This window comes from Vicia villosa, linkage group LG5 (assembly GCF_029867415.1).
Source record: "Vicia villosa cultivar HV-30 ecotype Madison, WI linkage group LG5, Vvil1.0, whole genome shotgun sequence".
Lineage (NCBI taxonomy): Eukaryota > Viridiplantae > Streptophyta > Magnoliopsida > Fabales > Fabaceae > Vicia > Vicia villosa.
In genome coordinates this window covers 148,139,403-148,166,342 of record NC_081184.1, presented here as the reverse complement: position 1 = coordinate 148,166,342, position 26,940 = coordinate 148,139,403, and the positions used below count along the sequence as shown (strand labels likewise).

General features: G+C 36.1%; 1 protein-coding gene across 2 annotated transcripts; it reads left to right on the top strand.

The window, feature by feature from the left end:
- The first annotated feature begins 10,549 nt into the window (after positions 1-10,549).
- On the top strand, positions 10,550-15,587 carry LOC131603104 (uncharacterized). 2 transcript variants are annotated; one of them, XM_058875361.1, is made up of 4 exons: positions 10,550-10,814; positions 11,123-11,182; positions 12,687-12,744; positions 14,182-15,587. In XM_058875361.1, exon 4 carries the CDS (start codon positions 14,202-14,204, stop codon positions 15,288-15,290), a length of 1,089 nt encoding a protein of 362 aa, XP_058731344.1. In that variant the 5' UTR covers positions 10,550-10,814; positions 11,123-11,182; positions 12,687-12,744; positions 14,182-14,201; the 3' UTR covers positions 15,291-15,587. The 2 variants fall into 2 exon arrangements, with proteins under 2 accessions (XP_058731344.1, XP_058731343.1); XM_058875360.1 differs by lacking the exon at positions 12,687-12,744 and having other exon boundaries at positions 10,551-10,814.
- Positions 15,588-26,940: the final 11,353 nt, after the last annotated feature.

Below are 26,940 nucleotides of genomic sequence, written 5' to 3'. Positions count from 1 at the left end.
AGAGCCAAAGGGGAAGAGAACCTTCGAAGTTTCGACTCTGAGGTAAGGGGGATTCTTCGGGTTAGTATTCCTTATGTGATTGTAGGTAGTATGATTGATTAGGATTGTGGTCTAGTTCAATCGTACGTGTCGGGTTGGGAATTTTGTTAGGTTTTGATAATCTTGTATGAATTGACATGATTCTGTTGATACTTGTGATATATGATGTTAATACATGTCAATAACTTGTTTGAAATGTGTAATTGTGTGAAAATCAATGATAATTGTGTGTATGTTCGTATGTACCTGAAATTGGGGAAATGGGATATGGTAAATGCTGTCAAAATGGTGATTTTTGCTGTGCAGGTACGTAGGAACCGGTTCCCATGTGGGACGAACCGGTTCCCCCTTGTAAAAACAGAGAAATATGGATTCTGGGTAGCTGGGAACCGGTTCCCATGTAGGGACAACCCGGTTCCCCATATTAAAAACCAGAGACGAGACTTTTGAAGCTGCCAGGAACCGGTTCCCACGTAGGGACAACCCCGTTCCTGCAGCATTTTTCTAAAAAATGTTTTATCTTTGAAAACTCATAACTTTTGATCTGAGTATCCGATTTATGTGCCGTTTTTGGCGTTGCGAAGCTAATGAGATGCTTTATCTGATGAATTGATAAAATGGGCAATAGCCAAATTTACTTTTTAAACTCGATTTAATGATTAATGAATTGAAAGATAGTATATGTATATGTGCTTATATATATGACTATTGATGCATGTATTTGTGTTGGTGATGAGATTGTGATATCCATTGAGTGATGTTAGTATATAACATGTCGTAGATGATATATGTTTTGTGATTATGCTGTCGGGTTGTTTGATAATTTAGTACATTGTGTGCAATGATGATAAATGTAACAATGTATAATCGTGGTGATGATTGATGATTTATGAATGTTAATATGCTGTTAATATTAACATGTGGATTATGGTGAATGTATGCGTGTGATATATTTGTATGAATGCTAAACTTATGCATGCTTATCGGTGATGATTTGGTGATGATAATGAGACGATGTGTTACATCGGATTTGGTGATGTTGTAAGCATGTTATATGTTGCATTCATTGGCATACATTTTCGGCGATGGATCCCGGTGATGAAATGGATCAAATTGGTGGGCATAATTCCCATTGTGTGGAATTTGTGCTGGTTAAAACTGTATCTCGGTGATGAAAAGATCAGTTGGATGGGTTTATCCCATGGATTGGTACCACATGCATAGTGTCAGTTGAATCATATGCATTGGTTATAACATGATTGGATGAAATCCAGTGTTATGCCTTGGTGTGTTTATGTGATTGATGTATTGTGGAGTTGTTGTTAATATAACTTGATCATTGATGAAATTGATGAGTTGTGGGCTGATGGCCAATATTGTCGAATTGATGCTTGCTTGTGTAATAATTCCGATTATATGTATGATTGAGTGGATGATAATTACTATGAGATTTTATTGCTTATGATTGCATAATGCTTATTAATTCGAATGAAACTCACCCTTACTTTAATGATTACAGATTAAGGAGTAGCGGCATCAGAATGGGTGAGGATAGCTCATAGACTAGTCCGTAGTCGTGTCGTGTCATGCTCTGATTGTAACACTGGGAAACGCTAGTTTAGGGACGAATTATCTTATTGGTTTTGTTGTTTTATAATTGTGTTGCAGTAACTTGCATAGATGATGAATATGCAATGTCATGAGTTGTGATCCGCTGCGTTGAACATGAATTGTGGTTTATATTAAATGGTTTCCTGTGTGGCATGACAATTGACTAAGATATTTTATATTAAAGAAATTGTGATACCCTTGTATTTCATGTTTACTCTGATGATTATGGTTATTATTATTATTATTATTATATTTTCCGTGGGGGTTTAGAAGGGTGTTACAATAGTGGTATCAGAGCATAGTCGGTCCTTGCGACCAGAGTCTTATTGTTAATTCCTGTCGGTATGCGACATGTGTGAGAAACACTGTCGGTACTCAGTGTGTTCTGACGGTTTGCTTGCAGAAGTAGGATTGAAACTAGTGGGGGAGAAGTCATGCTTCTCGGATATGTCTCAGATGCAAGATGTTAGAGAGATGCGTGGGGCAGTAGTACAAGAGTGTGGAGTTATTGTTTTCTGAAGCGAAGGTGACATGGACTGAAGACCGTGTTTGTTGTTCAGTCGAGGTGTCTCGGAGTAGATGATGGTTATTTCTGAGAAATGGAATTTGGAAGTTGTGATGCTTCAAGTGCTACTGACGTACTGCGATGTTGTTGTATGAGTAGCCCTATGTAAAAGGTTGCTGTTGAAGCAGTGATTAAAAGAAGTATTGTCGTAGACCTTGTCGTAGGATTACTAGTAAGTAATTGAGATGATGGTGGAGGTTATCGATGTTGTTGAGAAAGTTTCGAAGTGCGAGTGATGCAAAGAGACGAATATGATCTCAAGGATAAGAAGGTTGATGATGGCGTACATGAATTTGGTTTCAGGATGTTACAGAAATCGAACTTCAGCGATGAAATGTGTTGTTTAAGTTATAAGAAGTTTGGAAGCGAAGAGATGTGATAAGATGATGTTAATAATGAGATTAATTCGAAGAGGATGAGTTTTGGAGCAGAATTTTCGTAAGCAAATCGCAGGAAGATTGCTGAATCGTTATGAAACTTCGAAAATTCATAACTGGAGTTCTAGACACCCGATTTGAGTTCCGTTTGAAGCGTCGGAAAGCTAACGAGATGAACTTTGTTATAAAAATGGTTGCAGCAGCTGTAACATATTTAATTGTGTCAGGATGATATTAGAAAGAGGTGAAGTTACGGTTACACTTGTCCTTAGAACTAGATTGTTCGTTGGTGCGGCATGGGATGTCAGTGTCAGAGTTAAACAGAATAAAGGAATAATGAGGAGGCTTGTTGAGAAGCAATCTTAGAGTTTAAATGTGCCAATTGAGAAGTTTTGGAGATGTCGTATAGAGTTTCGTTGCATGGTATCGGTATTGTATCTTGGGTAACGGTTGGAAACATACATGTCTTGAGCTCTGAGTGTCGGATTAATGTACCGTTTGAACCCATGAAGAGGAGAGATTATGTTATACCTTATGGAAGAGTTATAAATACCATAGAGTGGTCCTATGAGGAGATATTATGATGTTGGATAAAGAGGCCTAGACCAGTGTTGAAATAGGAATGCTTATTACCGCGATTGTTCGGAACGAAGTCGAGTAGAATATGTCGTTGATGAATAAGATGATAAAGACGATTTAAGTATTAATGGAATTGAGTGATGAGGGAATCAGTAGAAAAAGTAAAATAGACTTTGGAATCATTTGTGGTATATTGTGATGCGTCGTTGATGGGTTTGGATGGTGTATTGATGTAAAATCAGTAAGTAGTAACTTATGCGTCGGGATGATTGAAAGCGCCGGAAAGGAATTATCTGACTCATGATTTAGAATTGGCAGCCATGGTTTGTTTGAAGTTGCGGTGACGTTATTTGTATGGTACAAGGTTGCCTCTAAAAATGTCGATGCTGATGGTGAAAGAGTTGGATTTAATTGAACAATTCAGAGAATTAAGTTTGGTATGTGAAGGTGCTCCTAATAATGTTAGATTGGGTATACTGAAACTGACTAATGGTATTCCTGACGAGATTAGAGGAAATCAGAAAGCTGATGTTGAGTTGATCGATAAGTCTACTTTGGATTACCAAAGTAAAGATGACGGGTTCAGAATCGGAGAGGATGGTATAATGAGGTTGGTGGTCGCTGTTGTGTTCCGCGTGTTACCGAGTTGAGAAAGAATATTCTAGAAGAAGGACACCATAGAGAATTATTAGACTATGGAAATGTTAATGAGTTTGGGTGCAAACTCGGAAAAGACGCTATTATGTAGTAACAACGGTCTATGCTTAAATATGATTGTCGGCTATCTATTGACAAATTGAGGACTTGATCACCCTTAATCTCTTGTTGATAATAGGCGGAATTATATAGATGGTATAAGATTGCTTGTTACCTTAATGGTATAAGATGTGATGAATGCTGAGATGTGAGAACAACCACTCACCATATTGTGGGAACCTATGAGGGATTGAATATGAAGGAGTGCAAAGCATTGGACGGTGACTTAAGACGAGTAGTCGTAGTCGTACAGCGAAAGTATGATGTAAAGTGGTGTTATGAGTGCTACTCGTGAGTAGTGAGAATTAATATGTCGGGGTTCTACATGGAGAATATGTGTTTATCTATATGTTGGGTTTAGAATCTCGTGGACGTAAGGATGTCGTGCCAAAGGATTATGACCTTTTGAATAATTGCCGAAGTGATGGATATCCTATTACGGTTGTACGTAGTTAACGAGTAGGCATTCGGAGAAGTTAAGAAGAAGAATTGATATTACATGATGCTATAATAATCTTATGATGTTGTAAGGTATTGTGTGGATTTCTAATTGAAATGAAGGGTTATACTCTACGAAGGACGAAGTTGACTTCATTCTTAGTGAAGAGTGGGACTCTGTTGAGCTATCTTGTAAGAAATGGTATATTGAGGATGATGAGCTATGTAATTATAACTACTGATGTGCACTCATTTCCATAGTTGGAATGTTTAATAGATGAAGTAAATCAGGAATTGTTTTTGAGTGCGAGTAAGTATTGACGAGTGGTGAGTTAGAACCATGGATGGTAAAGAATGATTCTTGAACGAATGAGTAAAGAGGGCCAGAGTTGGGTATAACCTAGAAGTCTAATTGATAATGATGGTTGCAATGACAGAATGTAGCGTATTGAGTAATTCTGGTGTGACCTAAGAGGGGCCAGACAATTGGAATTCAATGGTATAGAAATATGAGTATTGGGTTCTTGAAGGAAGCAGTTGGTAAAGAATGTAAGTATTACTTTATCGCTCAATTGGAAGAGTGTGCCTAAGGTTAGTACATGGGTAAATGGAATCCATTACTACAGTGTTGATCAGTTGTGAACATACCATGGATTGTGTAATTGTATTATTCAGTTATTGAGTGTATTGTATGGATCACACCTCGAAGTTTCATTGTTGTTAACCGTTGGAGCTATAGCGAGTGGTATACCTTGGAAATGGTCAAATGCAACGTAAGAACTGAATTGAATGCATGAGACATGCTTATGTTGGTTATGTCAGATGAACTTGGAGGTTCGACTAAGAAAGTGTTAATTGAGAATAGGAGAGTCAGATGGAGGACTTCTATTTGGAACTATTCACTGGAAGTATGTTTTCGAGGACGAAAACTATTTTAGTGGGGGAGAGTTGTAACACCCCATATTTTCTAAGTTTAATTTAATTGTAAATTAAATTATTAATTAGAATTATTTTGGTATTTGGTTGAATTATATGGAAAATGATGAGATATTGGCATTTGGGCCTAGAGTGGTGATTAGCAGAAGAGGGGGTGTTGACTAAGCAAGCCCATTATAATATTTTATTTTATTTTTCATAAAATAAGGAATTTGGGAAAAAGAGGAAGCAGAAGCAGGAACTGAGTCTGAAGAAAGGAGAACACGTGAAAGTGAGAAGAGCCAAAGGGGAAGAGAACCTTCGAAGTTTCGACTCTGAGGTAAGGGGGATTCTTCGGGTTAGTATTCCTTATGTGATTGTAGGTAGTATGATTGATTAGGATTGTGGTCTAGTTCAATCGTACGTGTCGGGTTGGGAATTTTGTTAGGTTTTGATAATCTTGTATGAATTGACATGATTCTGTTGATACTTGTGATATATGATGTTAATACATGTCAATAACTTGTTTGAAATGTGTAATTGTGTGAAAATCAATGATAATTGTGTGTATGTTCGTATGTACCTGAAATTGGGGAAATGGGATATGGTAAATGCTGTCAAAATGGTGATTTTTGCTGTGCAGGTACGTAGGAACCGGTTCCCATGTGGGACGAACCGGTTCCCCCTTGTAAAAACAGAGAAATATGGATTCTGGGTAGCTGGGAACCGGTTCCCATGTAGGGACAACCCGGTTCCCCATATTAAAAACCAGAGACGAGACTTTTGAAGCTGCCAGGAACCGGTTCCCACGTAGGGACAACCCCGTTCCTGCAACATTTTTCTAAAAAATGTTTTATCTTTGAAAACTCATAACTTTTGATCTGAGTATCCGATTTATGTGCCGTTTTTGGCGTTGCGAAGCTAATGAGATGCTTTATCTGATGAATTGATAAAATGGGCAATAGCCAAATTTACTTTTTAAACTCGATTTAATGATTAATGAATTGAAAGATAGTATATGTATATGTGCTTATATATATGACTATTGATGCATGTATTTGTGTTGGTGATGAGATTGTGATATCCATTGAGTGATGTTAGTATATAACATGTCGTAGATGATATATGTTTTGTGATTATGCTGTCGGGTTGTTTGATAATTTAGTACATTGTGTGCAATGATGATAAATGTAACAATGTATAATCGTGGTGATGATTGATGATTTATGAATGTTAATATGCTGTTAATATTAACATGTGGATTATGGTGAATGTATGCGTGTGATATATTTGTATGAATGCTAAACTTATGCATGCTTATCGGTGATGATTTGGTGATGATAATGAGACGATGTGTTACATCGGATTTGGTGATGTTGTAAGCATGTTATATGTTGCATTCATTGGCATACATTTTCGGCGATGGATCCCGGTGATGAAATGGATCAAATTGGTGGGCATAATTCCCATTGTGTGGAATTTGTGCTGGTTAAAACTGTATCTCGGTGATGAAAAGATCAGTTGGATGGGTTTATCCCATGGATTGGTACCACATGCATAGTGTCAGTTGAATCATATGCATTGGTTATAACATGATTGGATGAAATCCAGTGTTATGCCTTGGTGTGTTTATGTGATTGATGTATTGTGGAGTTGTTGTTAATATAACTTGATCATTGATGAAATTGATGAGTTGTGGGCTGATGGCCAATATTGTCGAATTGATGCTTGCTTGTGTAATAATTCCGATTATATGTATGATTGAGTGGATGATAATTACTATGAGATTTTATTGCTTATGATTGCATAATGCTTATTAATTCGAATGAAACTCACCCTTACTTTAATGATTACAGATTAAGGAGTAGCGGCATCAGAATGGGTGAGGATAGCTCATAGACTAGTCCGTAGTCGTGTCGTGTCATGCTCTGATTGTAACACTGGGAAACGCTAGTTTAGGGACGAATTATCTTATTGGTTTTGTTGTTTTATAATTGTGTTGCAGTAACTTGCATAGATGATGAATATGCAATGTCATGAGTTGTGATCCGCTGCGTTGAACATGAATTGTGGTTTATATTAAATGGTTTCCTGTGTGGCATGACAATTGACTAAGATATTTTATATTAAAGAAATTGTGATACCCTTGTATTTCATGTTTACTCTGATGATTATGGTTATTATTATTATTATTATTATTATTATATTTTCCGTGGGGGTTTAGAAGGGTGTTACATTTTGACACTTCCGTGCTGATTCACTACCACGATCACGTCGCTAGGCGGATCTGGGAGGGAGAGGTATTTTTTTAATTTAACCGTTTATTTGTCACCATTTTTTATAATTTTACCGTTTATTTGTCGCTTATTTAATATATGTCGCTTATTTGTTTTTTTTTGTAACAGGAGAGAGAGCCATTGAAAATGGTGAACCACGCCAGGAAGATTTTTAGTCTGTTTAAACCAGCAGCTCAGTGGTTTAACGACCATGTGCGAGGTTCAGGGCTTAGCGGGCTCTGCATGACCGGGTACACCACCATCAGCACCGGCATGCAGGGGGCATTTGTGGAGCGCTGGCACAAGGAGACGTCTTCTTTCCACTTGCCGGTGGGGGAGATGACGATCACCTTGCATGACGTGCAGTGTCTTCTCCACCTGCCCATCAGGGGGCCGCTGTTGCACCACTCCCAGATCCAGAGGGTCGAGGCCAGTCAGTGGATGGCGCTCTATTTGGGCATGGAGCCCGAAGTTGCTGACTTCGAGTGCATCACGACTTCTAAGCCTCATATCCGGTTCACCACACTGAGCCGCTATTTCGAGCACCACTTGGACGCGGCGGCCGATGCCGAGCAGGCGGGTGACGACCTATTCACACAGTACCACCGCGGCTGCGCTCTCCGGTGCTGGTACATGCATGTGGTAGGCGCTGCTTGCTTTGTGGACAAGAGTGCAAGGTACGTCGACGTGACCTACCTCCGCTATTTCATGGACCTGGATACCGTTCACCAGTGGAACTGGGGGTCAGCTACTCTGGCATATCTCTACCAGAAGCTGAATGAGGCCTCCAACTGGAGGACGAGGCAGTTGGTCGGATCCTGCACACTGCTTACGGTACGTTTTATTTTAATACATTTTTGTATTTATTTATTTATTTATTTATGTTTCGTATTTATTTTTAATACATTATTGTGTTTCTGTTTCAGAGCTGGATCATCTCCTACTTTTCCCGCATCCACGGCTTTCACATCGATCCTGCGTACGTGGACGCCATGCCCAGGGCCGCCAGATACGCTCTCCAGAGGGGGAACGATGCGGTGGGACCATACCGTCTGTACTTGGACCGCACGATGCATGACGACGTCACATGGAGGCCGTTCAGCGACCGCTCAGATTGTCCCCTTTGACGGCATTGCACTATATTCAGGCTGGTTGGCTTGCGGGACCGACATCGTGGTTCGATATCTCCCTGAGCGGTGCGTGCGTCAGTTCGGATTCGTGCAGCGGATACCCAGGTCACCCTTTGAGGCTGCTCCCGACACTGTGACCCGAGTGCAGCTCACTGCCATATGGGAGGACTGGGAGCATCATGTGGAACCAGAGGAGTACCGTCTCACTCGGGTCACCCAGGACTGGCACAGTGAGGAGGGGTACGTCACATGGTTCTACCGGGTGTCCCATCCTCTGCTGAGACCCGATGTTCCCGGCGCTCCTAGGCCAACACATGAGGTATCGTTGATCAGGGCGGTCTAGAGGCAGTCGCCGTGATGGAGATGATCGTCACTGATCCGGGCCGTACGGCGGGGTACAGGCGGCAGAGGAGGGCCCAGGGTGAGAGGGTTAGGCACACCCAGTAGTGGTCGGGTTTATTTATTTTTTGATTTCGGATTGTATCTTTCGCACAGTATTATTATTATTTTCGGTTTGTATATATTATTTGGATTGGATTTATCATATTAGTATTTTCAGTTTATCTGTTGCTTATTTTATTTGGCGTTTGCGTTTAATTAAAATGCGAGACTGTTTAAGAAAAAACATAAAAAAAAACACAGTTTCTGCATAATTCGGAAGTTCATTTCCGAATTCACCCCCATGAGGTGTTTTCGGAAGTTCATCTCCGAAGACACCCCCATGAGGTGTTTTCGGAAGTTCATCTCCGAAGACACCCCCCATGAGGTGTTTTCGGAGATGCACTTCCGAATTGTGGAAATTTTTAAAAAAAAAAAACGCTTCGGAAGTTCATTTCCGAAGCAGGGGTATTTTGGGATTTTCGCTGGGGGTGACCCCATAGGGAGGTAGCTAAAGAAATTTTCATTTTATATATAATTTGATATAATTAAGTAAAAAGTTAAATACATATAATAATTTATGATTAAAGCACGGTGTGAATTTTTTTTACCTTAATCATCTCACGCCATTTATATTAAATAAAATCACTAACCCTTTACCTTAACTAAATTCATATTTATTTAGGAATAAAGAGATTATCAACAGTGTGAATCTTTTTTACCTTAATTAAATATAATTTAGGAATAGAAAGATTATTACCTTAATCATCTCACGCCATTAATATTAAAATATGTTACAAAATGTTGATTGTTATTTTCTTAATTTATTTTAGTCCATTAATTAAAACGTTACAAATCATTAACCTTTCAACATAGAACAAGAACGTTGCTTCCTTGCCCAAAGGATTCTTCCTACCATTAAACACACTGATAAACACTCAGTAAAAGGTACACACCTTCATCCTTAAAACCTTCACTCATTCTTAATCAAACATTACTTAAGGTTTAGTCTATCTTTTTGTTCTAAAAACTCAATTGGACATAGCAACAAAAAAATGAAAACTCATTCGCAACTAAAGAAAAAACAACAGGTTGTCATTTGATGCTTATACGTTATATCATGACTCCATTAACACCACGATGACACCTCTGCGAGAGTTCCGTGAGGTGCTCTTCTTTATTTTATTTTTTTGATAAGAACTATATTTAATAAAAATTCATTTTTTTCTCAACATTTTAATTAAATTAATAATTAAATTAATAATAAAAATTAAATCCATTTAAAGAATAGAATATGCTCGATGGATTCGTAGGTTTTAAAAAACGAAGCACGTGAAACCGAAGGCGCACTCCGTGCCACGTCATCAGGGTAAGTTAAAAGAGCGTGGAGCGTGTTTGAGACTCGCTGCATAAGCGCGTGCGACGAAACAGTTAATTGTGGGAGAACATGGGAAGATTGTAGCGTACAAATGACTCGAACATGGCGAGTGTATGGTTTCACTTTCTCTCTCCAAAAGCAGATTAGAATTTAAGAGAGAGAAACACTAACACCCACCTTCACACCCACACACCCCCATACCCTTTTTCCTTTCATTTCCTCACCCTCTCAATTTCCCTCTCGATTCCATCGCCTTTACTTTCGATCCTTTTTCCTACAACAGAACCTTATTCCTCTCTTTCTCTTTCTTTTCTTTCTCTCTTTCTTAAATTCTCTTCGTTTTCTTCCATTTTTCACATTTTCTTCTCCCTGGTAAGATCATTACATCTCTTTCCCTTTTGCCACATTTGTTTCTCGTTGATTTTGTTTATTTTATTTAATATTAATAAAAAAATTGGATTTTTATTTATATGATATAATATTAGGTTTTTGATTGGATCTAAGATAGATGGATGAATTAGGTTCATGTTCTGGTTAATATTATATTATAGATTTATTATGTGTGAATCTTACTTTGTTAGTTGTCTTTGCGTGCTGTTGTGTCTCTCCACGTTGTTTACTTTTGACCTACTTGTATGAATCTTATACTAATAGTTGCTGTTGTGGTTATTTATTGACAGATGCGCAGTGGTTTCTCCAACTAAATTGTTGGATTTATTCATAACTCTATTTGCTAGCTGGTGAGTTTTTTCTTCTTCTTATCCTTGTAGTTGTTTGATGAATGGATTTATAACATGGTTTGTTTACAGCAATTAGAAAATGAGGCTTCTTTGTTGGTAGAATGGGGCTAATTCGAGCCTTTTCCTTTTTCTTTCTGTTAGTGTTTTGTTTGCATTGCATTGAATACCTCCACTGTCTTCATCTTCTGGATGTTCACTTGTTGGTATTGGTATATATCTGTTTTCATTTTGTGTCTGGTATGAGTTATACAAACAAAATAGCGGCGTTGTTTATTCGAATTCAATTGCAAGCAAAATGTGTGTTTTCATTTTGTAAAGGTTATCTCTTTATTGTGTTGGTTTGATACACAACTAGTTTGTTTTTTCTCTTCTCATATAGTACTTGGTATATTCTCTTTTATGATATTAATAGATTAGGTGTTATGAACTAGTTTTTGTGGTTAGAGAAGTTTTGCTTAAATGAATTTGGTAATATTATAATGCATCTGTTTAGTAGATCTGGCTATAAATTTTTTATAATCGATCTGGCTTCTGTTGTTGGGTACTAGACCAAAATTCAAAGTTTAGATTGTCAAAATGTATAAGAGTCATTGATGTATGATCTTATATGGGTTATTATCCTGGCAGTTATAACCTGTGGTATCATGCACCTGTGAGCCTTTGAGTTGTTTTTAAAGTGTAACAATACTTCAAAAATAAGCAAATGAAATGTGGTTTGCTATTATGCTTGCATCTGTGATTTAAAGTGATTAGGCGTATGCTATTCTCCCTGTGTTCTTCTAAGAGGGATTCAAATCTGTTACTTTAATTCTCTTACTGAATAAATAACAGCTTGTCCAAGGTATAGTATTGAGTTGCAAACTTGCAATCATACTTTTAATATATAGCTTCGTTTTGTTGTATTACTCCATGTCCAACTTCTTTTGACTTGATTGCTTCCAAAAATTGAGGTATTTCATGTTAGTTAATGCGTGACCCGATCTGCATTGATTGGGGGAGCACAAATTATTTAGTCTGTCTATCCACCTTTTAGACATCCTGCCTGTGTAATGTTATGAAAGTAACCATTGGTCTCAAAGGACAATATAATATGTTTTTCTTTCCTTGTGAGGAGCATTTGTCTCATCTGTGTAGTCCCTTGTGGATATGAAGAACTGAACAATTTTTATAACGACAAATTTAAAACGAGTTTCAAGGTTACATGTGATTGCTAGAATATTAACTTTTTTTTAGCTATGTATTTTTTTCTATCACACAACCTACGTGTAATGCATCAGATGTTGCATTTGATATGACCAATACATCTAAGCATTTATTGTCAGCACTTTTTGAAATAATCATTATAGATAGATAAATGGAAGAGTTGAATGATTCATTTTAGATTGGCATTTATAGATTGTTTTTGCATATATAGATTGAGAATCATATGAACAAGTCCGTAAATTTCTATATCAATCATTTCTTTCTTCATTGTAATAACCGTTTTGTTTTTTTGTGAATAAAGGGGCCTAGCCCCAAACATTAAAGGGAAAGGAAAGAAACAAAAAGCTAGAAGCCTCTAGGTAAGTCAGCAAAGCTCCTATCTGCCAACATGGCAAATGATCTATCCAGAAAATGGATAAATTGGACATTTTGGATACTATTTTGAAAGCATTTGATGAAAGATTCAAAGATTATGGTGAGATCAGGGCACTTTCCTGCAAGTGCTAGCTTACTTAATTAAAAAAACATTTTTTAAACCCAAGCGAGAAAACCTCTTTTTAGATTCTTTGATGGGGGACTCTTGTTGACTCTATTTAGGTTGTTTTTCATATCATAATTGAAGAAATACCCTTTTTAGGTCTGAGATTTCTGAAAATTTGATAAATATGTAGTGTCTGTAGGTTGTTGAAGACAAGTATGTTACAGCAGATAAGTAGCCACACTAAACTAGATAAATTAGGAATATAAGATTAGAGTGATAGTTGGAGACAATATTGTCGATGGCGGATGGCAATCCATGGCGGTGAGCCAAAATTCTACTATGCTGGTTGCTTTGCGGTGCTGTTATAGCGGATTATGGTGGAAAAACCCGCAATATTGACATATATTTACCATTGCAGTGAGCCCAAAAACTGCCATGTATATCCGCCATAACGCTGCCATGGCGGATATTTTATAACACGGGTTAGAGATACACCTAGTGTGGAAAAATTTAAAGTATCTCGCCTTATGTGGCTTGAACATGAACGTATATGGAGAAGATAGTCATCAGTAAGGAGTTACATTAGATGAACCGTGGTGCAGTAGCTTTAAGTAAAAGAAAATCAAAGAGAACTATTAGGAAAGCCTTTGAGTGTGAATTTTTTCCTCTGTATGTAGTTTACAGGTGCTGATTAAATTGGTCTGTCAGTAGATTCATAGAAATATCAGAGTGCTCTGGCGTGATAAACTTCTGATTCTGAAGTAAAATTGTTTGAGTAGTTTGGACAACTTATGAGACTGACTGAGTGTCAGGTCACTTTTTTATAAGGAATTGAATTTCCGAAATATAAGAGTCATCTTTTGGAGTGAGCGAACAAGTTACATGCTTGAGAACATTTTATTGAAGGTTGGACCATTATGTTTCTCTGCTGAAAAATTAATAAATATATGTTTGCAGAATGCTAAAAAATGATGTTTTTCCTTGACAAAGAATTGATGTTTTTCTGTGTACATCCTTTGTTTTTCTTTTGTAGGAAATTAAATTCCTGTTTTGTCTGCACCCTATTTTTTGTGGAGGATGAGTAAATTAAGTTTCTCATCACATACAAGCATCATGATATTTTCTTAAAATGATTTATTTAACATATGCCAATAGAGTTATATGTTATTTTATTTTATATAATTTGTAAGTTAGTCTTTGAATTCTTCTAGTTTACATAAAACAAATATGTTAATGTGATGGTAGTTCCACTGCATGACATTTAGATCCCTGAAATCAGAGTATTCTTTTAACTGTTTTGTGGTTTAAACTTCAGGTTCTGTTTGTGTTTCGAAAATGGCAAAAGGAAGCAGAGGACGATACAGGGTTGCTTCGCGTCAGTACAGGCTGACTCCATACCCACTGGCTCGATGCAAAAGGGGTATCTGTGAGGAAATGTGCCAAAAGAAATGCTCTAAAGCATTGGATAAGAAAGAGTGCGAAGATGTAACATGTTCTGTGTGCATGGAATATCCACACAATGCCGTTCTTCTTCTCTGTTCTTCTCACGACAAGGGCTGCCGTCCCTATATGTGCGGAACTAGCCTTCGTCATTCCAACTGCCTTGATCAGTACAAGAAAGCTTACACCAAAGTAATTTCAGCACGTAATGGACAGAACGTTCTGGGCAGTCCATTTGTGCGCCATGATTTGAACTTAACTGATGAGAAGAACGAAGTTACTGAACTTGCTTGCCCCTTATGTAGGGGTCAGGTTAAAGGTTGGACAGTTGTGGAGCCTGTGCGAGACTATCTCAACGAAAAGCAAAGAAGCTGCATGCAGGAAGACTGCTCGTTTGTCGGGAGCTATAAGGAGTTGAAGAAGCATGTGCGGGCAGAACATCCTTTGGCACGTCCACGGACAGTAGATCCTGATGATGAGCAGAAATGGAGATGGCTTGAGTGGGAGCGTGAACGTGAAGATGTTATCAGCACAGTGACATCAGCCATGCCCGGGGCAGTGGTTTTTGGAGATTATGTTATAGAAGGTCGCCATAATAATGACTTTGATTCAGATGATGAGGGTGCTCTTGAAGCGGGTAATGGAGAAAGAAGTGGTAGATTTCAGATGGGTATGGAGGCTATGAATTTCTTCCTCCTGTTACACGCGGTTCGGCAGGGGAATGATATCAACAGCATAAGTAGACGGCTGAGGCCTGAGCTGGCCCCTAACAGGCTAGCCGATCAGAACGAGGACAATGAGCTGGATGTCATACTGGATGTCTCGGATGACGACAATGATGATGGAAGCTACAATGAAGTCAATGATGATGGTGTATCCCTGGTTAGTCGGCTTCGCAGACAAGGTGGTGGAAGAGTTCTGTTGAACCGTTCAGGCAGGAGGCGCAGGCGTAGAGAAGCAAACGCAACGATGGAAGGAAGTTGATGATTATGCGCAGGAGGTTGGAAAGGGGCAAGTTTCTTAGGTATATATTAGTTCAGAAAATTCAGCACAGCCATTAGTGGTGGCTTAAATAACTATTTGAAGGGTTTTTCATTCTCAAGAAGAAAGAAAAATCAAAAGATGGGCATTTTTATTTGTTGTAATTTGTCTTTCATGTACATGTACATTCCTTACCTTCCTCCTTTAGTCTTATTGCTTTTGCACATTATAATGTGAATTTCACTTATGTAAACATTTGATTGTATGAAAATCTTCGGCAAAAATTTGATTGCCATGAAAGGTTCTCAGGATTGAGAAGTTGCAAATTTATTACAGGACTGCCACTCTTTCAACAGTCAAAAGTTGCAGTGAAATTTCATATAATAACCAAATCATGTTTATAAGTTCAATTTATGTACTAATTAAAAGCATTAAATTTGGGCTTTGTCAATTTATTCTTTTAGGAATGAAATGCGTCTTCGGCAAATTTTGCCTATGATATTTGATGTTATTGAAGAATGTTGGAAATTACATATACTTTGTCATTTTGTCTTTTGTTTTTGGCATAATCACCATGTGGTTTCGGGATATGGGTATGGCTGTACATTTAATTATACACCCTTTTACACTATAGTATATAATAAAAATAACTTTTTTCTGTTGGACAAGTGAGACAAAATTCATTTATTGGTAGTCTTATTTATAAGCTATGCTTCTTTAATTCATTCATCGGTACTCTTATTTATAAGCTATGCTTCTTTAGAGCAATTTTATATTTATATACTTAGCGTGATCCACCGATATACATTCACATGATGTTTGATTCAACAACTATGCCGTTTGCAGATGAATAAATGTTGGGAATATTTTAAGCCACCTTTATCCTTTCTTCTTAGGGGTCTTTGGCGTGATTTCTTTTTTGTCTTTAGAATTTGAAGATACTTCTCCAAACGCATCATATTTTATTTTATTAAAAGGTATTTTCGAAGATACATTTCCGAATTTATCAAATTTACAAATTTTTTGACGTGTTTTCGGAGAAATAATAACTATTTGTAAATAACTATGATTAACCTATTAAATATTTAAATCAACACATTATTCTCATTTAAAATAATGAATTAAAATAATTATATTAAAATGACATGGTATTGACACATAGGCAAAAATAACGCCACCTTATTAAAAAATACCTTCAAATTTGAAGGGGGCCAAAATTGAAGAGAAAACTTAAAAAATGGCTAAAATAGTGGTTTTTAAAGTGAGGATCAATATCAAGAAAATAACTAAATAGAGGGACCAAAGTTGCAATTAAGGCAATTAAAAATTATAATTCCAATATGAGGATATTTTTAACATGATAATTTCATCAATTAACAACATTACTCTAATATTTTTTATTGATTAATTGGTTCTTCATTGCATCCTTAATATTAATACAATAGAATTCAAGTTTATTCAAAACGCATGAAATGCATAATGTTTAGTTATTTAAAAAATAATTATTTTTATAATTTAAAAAAATTTGTGACAAATAAATTATAATTTTTTTAATCATTTCAAAAATATAATTTTAACTATTACTTAATCAAAATCAAAATTTTATATAATCTCTTTAATATTCTTTAATGTCAAATTAAATAAACAAATTTTTATTGATGTACACTTGTTGAATACTTGCATATGTGCTTTGAATTTTTTTTATTGCGTTGGATGTATGTCTTTGAAGATTAAACACACAATACAATGAACTAATAACGTATAAGAGAATTTATGGAGTTGTTGACTTGTTATTGATTAAGATACGTTTTAGTATATTTTTTCAGCATATAAAAAAAAATGAGAGAAAAGTTTCAAAATTAGAAAAAGTTCTTTAAAATGAAAAAAAGGAAAAGTTCTTTAAAATGAAAAAAAATTCATGTACAAAAGTGTCATGAAAGAAATAATTTCACTTGTACTAAATAATTCTTAGTTAAAAATCTTAAATTGTTATGAATAATTGGATAATTGTTTCTGATAGTTTTATTTTTTATTTATAATAATTTATATTTATTATATTGTTTATAATCTAAATTAAATTTAACTTTTTAAAGTTACAATTAAAAAATTCTTCTTTTATATTTTAGCCAAAAATTATTCATAATTTTAAATAAATAAAGACAATTACATTGATTTCACCATTACAATTCGAAATTTAATTATTGTTTGTTTAATTTCATATCACAAATTTACTTTAATATTTAGTTTTCAATTATAAATTTAAGTTATTATTTATTAATGATAATTCACTTTAATTATATTATAACTATATTATAACTAAATATCTATTCAAAATAAAATGAAAAGAAATTTGGGATATTGGTTAATTCAGATATGCATATCCGAAAATCTCTGAAAATGAAATATTGGGATACTTCGAATATGCATATTCAAAAACACCTGGAACTAAAAATTGGGTGCGTTCAGATATGCATGTTTGAAGGGTATTTTAGGTTTTTATAGGTGTTTTTCAATGTATAGTTGTGTACTAAGAGATTCCCTAAATGTTTCAGGATGGCCAACGATACTATAAGACCAACCCAATTAAATTACCAATATAGATATACATCATGCTTGATTCAAATTATTTATTTGTATATAGATAATTGTTTCAGGTTGCACTCAATAAGACCGACCTAATTCCATTACAAATTCACATATTAAAGTATTGCACTAGAGTAGAGCCACACCTTCATCTCAATCGTTCATATTCATCAAACAACAGATTGTGTCTCGCCTCGTATCTTTTGGTGGCGATTTTAACTGTCATTCTTATATAAGTGTGGTTTTGCGTCACATCAATGTATTATTCATTCCTACTTTTGCAAATTTCACTTCTTACATTTTACTGATTTAAGCGTTGGAGTGCTAAGATTGCAGATACAATATCTTCGCTCACCAGAGATATATTACTGCATCGAAAATCTTTCTACGGTAGTCATCATTAACATACAACACATTTTTTGGTCCACTATAGAATAGTGATGCTATTTGCGGGAATCGTTTTTTGATTCTCATGAATTACCTGCATGTCCTCTCAATCTATTTCGTTGCGCCATCACAAATGTTTTATATTAGCCAATAGAGGCAACATAATTGTTTCTCTTACTAAGTTCTGATCACTATTAACCTATCAGAAATCGTTTTCACAAATCATCTTCAAAGGTAGGATTCAAGGTGACTCGATCTACCACTCATTGTAACACAATTTTCGTGCTTGAAGTTTGATCGACAACTTAAATGTTTCAAGACACTATCGTGCCAATCCTTACTCTTATAGTATAAGAATCACACTTGCGCTAAGAAGCTTTGATCTTAACCACTTCACTAGTTTTAGTACCATGCCAAATTCAAATTCCTTAACCGATCGGAGATACATCTCTTCAACCTCTGTCATTCAACAACAATTTCTATTCCATAACAACCTCCTCTTCCACTATCGCTTCAGTCTTCTGAGCTAGACCAATCACAAAGTCTTTAACAACTTCAAGCAGTGTTGGGAATGCATAGTGAAAAAAACTCGTGACAAACATCTACAACTTAGTGTAACGACAAAATGTAAGTCTCCTCATTGAAATAATACTATGCATATAAGAGAAACGATATAAAATTCTTCCTCAAATTACAACTCAGCTAGAGGTACTGCAACATAATTACTCCTGAGCTTCTTTGAGGGCCACTCTCATTGACGTCGCGTCGCAATCCAAAAGAGCTTAAAAGTTGCCAAAATGGCGACATTGCCGCCATCACGAGCTCAATTTTTTCCTCATGACTCAAGAGGCAATAAGAGACATACTTCACCCGAGGACCCCAATCCCAAGAAGTCTCTCTCTCTCTCTCTCACACACACACACACACACACACATTATTCTCAGAGGAAAAACGATTATGGTGCTACTTATCACGCCTCTTCTCACCATTGAAATATTTCATCCATCAAATTTATTATATATTCATTGCAGAATACCAAAGTTCTTGGAGAAGCCACCAGATCTAGATAATTAAGGAGAACATTGAGCTTATATACCCTATGCTTGGTTATCACCAGACATGAGGGCGGTAAAATGCAACATGTTTCTATTAACTCTCAAGGTTCAAAACCTTGGAGGAAGGTTTTATTAACTCATGAAGGAAGTTGTACTATGAGTTCAAATCATAATTTACTACACAAAGTTGTCATATAAAGACACTGACATTCCTTGGTGGAACCCATCAGAAGAAAAAGGAGACCCTCAAAGAGTAAATCGGCGGATTCACGATGGGGGCTCAGTGAAGTATGAGGAGAAAATGATGGCCTAAAGTGTTGGATATTTGAGAAAGATTGAGGTCACATTGTATGTTCTATGATAAAATGGACTTATTGAAGTATGCAATTTTTATTCAATTGCATAAAAATTATATAGTAAAAGAGTCAAAATAACGTATACATTAAAATAGTCAATACAACAAAATCTAAGGTCTTTCAAATTTTATTCCACTTCCTTCAAAACCACTTCAAGTTCTTGCTTTTGTTCCTAAATTATGGTTCTTTGTGTTTCAAGATTATGCAATCGCTCTTCCTTTGTTTTTGTTAAAATTTCCAACTTCCTTTTCTGCTTTATCATAAAATGATTCTTCTCATTGTCCATTTCTTTACTAATCAAGGAAACCACACGTAGTTTCAGTATAACCTTGTATAAACTCAGAAACCACATTGACCATGTTACAAAACTGTTGAGGAAAAATCCTTTTTGATGTTTTGAAGATAACAAACTCTTGTGTAAATATAATTAAGATTATGATCTTATTTGTTATTTGACGTGCGCTCTTTAGTGGAAATAAATAAGACAGGTTCATTCATTCTCACTCAAGATATTATACTATGACCCTTAAAAGAATAACATTATGAAAAGTCAAGAGTAACGCTCATAGTTACCAGAGTAATTCTCAGAATGAGTCAAGAGTAACGCTCAGAGTTATCAGGAGTAATTCTCAAGAGTAACGCTCAGAGTTACTGGAGTAATTCTCAAAACAAGTCAAAAGTTACTCTCTCAGAGTTACTAGGAGTAATTCTCAGCATCTGTCTAGAGTTACTGTCCCAGAGTTACTCTCCCTGATTTACTGTCCCAGAGTTACTGTCCCAGAGTTACTCTCCCAGAATTACTTTCTCAGAATTAGTCCTTGAAGAATGAGTCAAAGGTCAGAATTACCAGATGCCAGCATTACTCAGAATAAAGACCAAGTCTTTCCAGCATAAGACTAAGTCCTTCCAGAATAAGACAAAGCTCCCAGCATTACTCAAGTAATTCTTGATACTTCTCATACAAATATTTCAAGGGTTATTCTGGTACTTGCACTCAAGCTTTGGCTCTATAAATAGAAGACACATTCTATGCTCTCACTACCGATTTGTTGAATCACACAAAGAAAGCCAAAATCATAAAGCCAACATTATCATTCACTCTACAAATTACTTTCAATACTCACTACCAAATAGTGAACACATAAATTTTAGAGTTATCATTCTAAATCTCAGTTCATATACTCACTGCCATATAGAGAGTATCTAGAAACTTATTGTAAACATCCTGAGATCACAAAGTATATCACAACAAAGATATACAAAACCAATTATTGTGTAAGCTGTCTGTAAGCTATACCATTCAGAAGTGTAAGCCTGGTGAGGCTAAGAATACATAGAAGAAAAAGTTGTTGTAAGAAGATTCAATAAAGGATAATCTCACAAGGTGTGGGGACTGGACTAACCACATTGGTGAACCAGGATAAATCTCTTGTGTGATCTCTCTTAAACTCTACTCTATTTATTTATTATATACTGTTAGTCACATTGTTACACACACTACACTAAATATTATATGATATTTACTCTAACTATTCTTCTCCAATGATTCCTTGAGAGGTTGTGTTTTTTATTAAGGTAAAGCTAGATTTTAAAAGGGTCACAATTCAACCCCCCCTTCTCGTGACATTTCTAGTTACTTCAAAAACAAGCTATGTTTAAGAAATATCCATTATGATGAAGGTTTTTAGATTGGTTACCCTAAAGTGTGGATATCCTCAAAATTGGTAATTTATGTTTCTCTTAAAAGAACAACAATATTCCCACACCGGCAGTCGGGTCTTATCACAACTTCGAGCTTGAATATACCTTCGAATCAGAACATATAAAATTATTGTCTTCGTGTTTACCATATTGCTTGACAATGGAATAACAATGCTCGGAATTCATTTGTATCTTCAATTGAGATTAAAAGATGAAGTGAAGTGTTTTAGCATTTGAGATTATGGCAATTAAAGATGGAATTATTTGCGCCTAATTTAATTTAGGGTTCATATGTTTGAAGAAAATCATGGAAAAAATGATGGTGATGACAAATCTGCCAACTGAGATGCCATGTAGACCACAATAAACTCCATTTGTGAAAATTAGATGGTAGGACGTACGTGACACTTAATAATAAATTAAGGGGATACAATGGTCGTTTTAAAAGTTAAAGGATCAAACTGGACTTCGAGTGAAAGATAAGAGACAAAAAAGTAGTGTATCAATATTTTTTTAATGATTTACTTACTACAATTAAAAATGAATGAATGAATGGAACATAATTTTTTGTCACAAAATGTAACCTAACTAGATTTAGTGGGAAAATAGTATTTTAGTTATCTATTTATTAGTTAATAATAGATGAATCAATAGAAAAAGTTTTGACAGAAAAAAAAAAACAAACATTGTAAGATTAGAGTTACATCTTCCTTTTATAAACCTTAGTGTCGTTAGAAAAATTTGAGACGTCCCATTGAAAGAGTTATGACTGAACCCTTTTTCGTATCTATGGAGCATCTGGCTATCAATTGGATTCCAATTCTCTAGAGTCAGAAAAAGGACACATTCACATAGTCAATAACATAATGTTTCGATGGCTAATGGATTTATTTCATCTAGAGAAAATTTGGAGGTCGAAGATGTTGGCAGCATGGTTTGGAATGAATTGTGCCAAAAATTATTCTTTCAAGACATTCAAACGATTGATTATTCAAAATACATTTCTTTCAAGATGCATGATCTTGTTCATGATCTTTCTCAATCAATAATGGGGAACAAATATATAATTTTAGAGAATGCAAACATGTATTAACTATGTATTAACTTGTCATTTGGGGTAGGATCAAAACACATTATTTTATTGGATTGTTCAACATACTTATATAAATGATATACTTTCTTAAATCAATATGGATTATTTTTTGTAGGTATTGTGCACGTTTTATGAGCTTTCACATAATTTATAATTTAAATACAATTATATAAAATAATTGTCTGCTTAAACACACTTATTCAGCCTTATGAAAATTTAGGACATAGAGATGAAGTACGAAAATTATAATTTTTTTAGGGGTAGGATCAAACTGACAATGCTGATTTCTGAGTTTTACTATGCGTGTTATACATGATGGTTAATAACCACATTTGGTTCTTACTTTATAAATTTCCAAGTCTAACTTCTATAATTCATTTTACATTTAACTAATCTATCAAATGTTCCTCTTCTAACATATCTTAGTAATATACATAATTACTATTTAGAATACATCACGCAAAAATGAAAGTTACCAAACACTAATACTCTTTAAATATCATTTTATGTTCATATGATTTTTTTATCAACACTATTACGCCTTCGAGTTTGAATCAATGATATGACTGCAAAAGGAAAGAGAAAACATGATAGCATGAAGAACCATCTTGGACCTAAGAAGGAACATAACAAGTTCAAGAATTCTAGTGAACCAAAAGGACCAAAAGGCGGCTCCTATGTATGCGATAAACCATGCCACTATGCTCGAGATTGCATGCATAACAAGTGCAAAAACGAAGTTAATTTTGTTCATGTCGATGTCAACATAATTGCTACAGTGAGCGAGATTATGGCAATAAAAAGGCAAAGTACAATGATAGAGGCATGATATGTGTGCTACCGTGCATGTCTCTTATGACAAGACAACATTTAAAATTTATTCTTAAGTAAATGATGGATAAGAAGTGCATATGGGAAATCAAGTCGGATCTAGAGTCCTTAGAATGAGATTCGTCGAACTGAACTTCACTTCTAAAAAGAAAATCACTCTTGTACTTAATGTCCCCGACATGAATAGGAACTTTGTTATTGAGGACTTGTTGGAAAAATCAGGCATTAAGTCTATATATGAATTAGGCAAACTAATATTGACTTGTAACAATGTATTTGTAGGAATAGGATACCCCGCTGAGGGAATGATCAAACTTTGTACTACCGACAATATTATTAATGAAAATTTTAATTATGCTTATATGCTTGAATCTATTTCTTTATGACATTCTAGATTAGCACATATTGGTATTAGTACTATGAATAGACTAATTAAATCTGTATTGATCTCATGTAATATTCATGATTTCAAAAAATGTGTTAAATAAAAAATGATTAAGAAACCTTTCAAAAGTGTTGAAAGAAAATCAAATTTGCTTGATCTTGTGCATTATGATTTGTGTGAATTTAATGGCATGTTAACCCGTGGTGGAAACCGATATTTTATAACCTTTAATGATGATTGCTCAAGGTTCACACATGTATATCTTTTAAAGCATATAGATGATGTCTTTAATGCCTTTAAAATTTATAAAGTGAAAGTAGAAAATCAATTAAGTAGAAGTACCAAAGTCCTTAGGAGTGATACGGGCGGTGAATACTTTTCTACAAAATTTGATGCATATTGTGAAGAATATGGTATTATACATAAATGCTCTCCACCTCGTACACCACAACAAAATGGTCTATCCGAGAGAAATAATCTGTAATACCCGATATTATATTTATTCAATCATTATATTTGCTAATATGATTAGTATGAAATAAGGTGGATAAATATGGTATATATATTTCTACTAATTGGTTCATGGGACTAGCTTAACCTATTAGTAGCAATAAGAGGGGCATATTAGTAATTTCACCCTTAAATAGAAATGGGGCATGTTTGGTTGCTCATCTTCTTTCTTTCTAAAAAAACCAGAATTTTGGTTAGAGAAGAAAAGGGAGAGAAGTGTGGAAAGAGAGGAAGAGGAAGAAGAGTCCCAAAACTCAGTCCAAGCTTCATCCTTGCATGGAACCAGTTCTGTCCCAATCTTGCTCTTGTCATCATCATCTTGCTTTCAGCTCTGTCATCATCATCTTCTCCAACTCTAAGGTGAGTCCATAGTTAGTGACCTTGGGGGTTTTGCATGTAAGGGTTCAATTGGGGTTTAGGGATTATGAGTGAAGTGTTAATCAATGATGCTAAATCTGTTTGTTTTGCCCTATTCTTTGCATGCTAATGTTTCTATTTGCAATTATGTGATGCAATTTCGTTTGGACTATTATACAAGTGTAGGGGATCATCTATAGGTTGTTTGGGACTGGTTTAGGGCTTCTAAAACGCAGAAAATTGATTCTGCTTCAGGGTAATCGGTTACAGGCATTTGGGTAACCGATTACTCTGTGTAATTTTGCGTTTCTGGGCATTTTTCATGCCAGTAACCGGTTACTGGCTTCTGGGTAACCGGTTACCCTGGGCAAAAGTGCAAAAATCAGCAAACTTCAAAAATTCGTAACTTTCGGCTCGGGTATCGAAATTGCGCAAACTTTATATCGTTGGAAAGCTAATTAAGTGTACTATCTAGGAAAATTAGCCTAGGTGCTTGAATATTATTTTTTGATATATCTGACATACCTTCTGTTAAGTGCGACACTGATAACATGTGAAGCATATGTATTTAGACCGAGTTTTCTTCTTTATTCTTGATGGCTATGTTATGTCGTTGTATATGTCGTCATCTTTATGTCCCCCTCCACGTGGGAATGATCTGGTGTATACTCATTGGTGGGAAGGGACAGCTGGGCATATTCACCGCTCTCAATGGGAATGATCTGGTGTATACTCATTGATCGGTATGGGATATGTGGGTACTCGATGGGAATGATCTGGTGTATACTCATCGTGTTACCAAGGAAATGCTAGTGCTTGATGGGAATGATCTGGTGTATACTCATCATGTACTGAAGAAGGCATTTTCTCTAGCAGGAAAACATCGGATGTTGGTACGGTGAGATAGTGATACCACGTCGGTAAGATCACTGGTTTATTCGCCCCTAGTGATGCCACATAGGCAATATCATTAGGTCCTCACCGGTGGGCTGGTACAATCATGGTGACGTGGTTGTACTAGCAACATCATACTTGTGTGTTGTTTATGTGTATAATGATATCTCATTGGTTAGCCACGGGACTTCCATTGGTGATACTGTCCTTGTTGTGTATTTGTACCTGGCCGTGAGGAAAACCACGGATCCATGGCGGATCCGTTTGATTGTATGTTCCCTTTAGATCCGAGCGGACTAATAGGATAGGCGGACTCACTGAGATTTAGTAATCTCATCCCATTCCAATTATATTTTTTTTCAGGTGGTTCGAGACAAGATCGCGGTAAGGGAAAGATGGATTAGGTCTCTTGGCGATGCTTGGATGTTTCTTTTAGTTCTTATCGTGCTTGCTAGTTTATGTATTTTGGACATGTACTATTATGATGTACTTGTATTTTGGCCATGATACATTCGACTTTGTATTCGTACACTTCTACTTTCCGCTGCAAAACATTATGTATTTGTCGTCTTATGAACCATTTATAATACTTTATGCATATTATTCTAGACAAATATGTGTGAGGTGTTACAGTTGGTATCAGAGCAGGTCGATCCTCGACTTTGCTAAGACACATCATAATGCAGTACAATTCTGCCTCATATGTGTATAATCAGTAGGATTCCTTATGTCTTATTTATGGTATTGAGCCTGATCAACTTGATTCCATGCGTAGGACAGACAGGGAGATGGCTGAGCAACGCAGAGGTCCCGGAAGGCCCAGAACTAGGAATGTGGAGCCCGAGCAACCGGCCGGAGGTGCAGGCGTGCCTTGGCAACAGATGATGCAACAGATGATGCAGCAGAACCAGATGATGGCTCAAATGACGCAAGGCATGCAGGGACAACAACCTCCTACTCAAGCTCCCGTTCCTCAAGCTGCAGCTGGACCTGATTTTCGTGCCTTCTTCAGGATGGATCCCCCAGAGTTTGTTGGCGGACTTGATTCACTCTTGGCTCATGATTGGTTAGCTGGTATGGAGAGGGTGTTTCAAGCTATTCAGTGTACTGAAGAAGAGAAGGTGATCTTTGCTACTCAGAAGATGAAGGGACCAGCTCTTAGGTGGTGGAACACTGCATCCACTTATTTCACCACACAGGAGATTCCTAAGGATTGGCAACACTTCAAAGTGGCATTCTTGGAGAAGTATTTCCCTAATAGTGTGAGGACTCAGAAGGAACGTGAATTCCAGAACTTCAAGCAGGGTGAGATGTCTGTTTCAGAGTATGCAGAGAAGTTCGAGGATTTGGCTGATTACTCCCGACAAGCTGCTTATGCTCCAGATGAACTATGGAAGATTGACCAGTTTATGATGGGTTTGAGGGCCGACATTGCTCATAGTGTTTCTCAAAGAGAGTTCGTTACTTATGCTGAATGTCTAAGGCAGTGTTATGTTGCTGA

What these genes read in the sequence shown, in the direction of transcription:
- LOC131603104 (XM_058875361.1), top strand. Translation starts at nt 14,202, where the DNA reads ATGGCAAAAGGAAGCAGAGGACGATACAGGGTTGCTTCGCGTCAGTAC.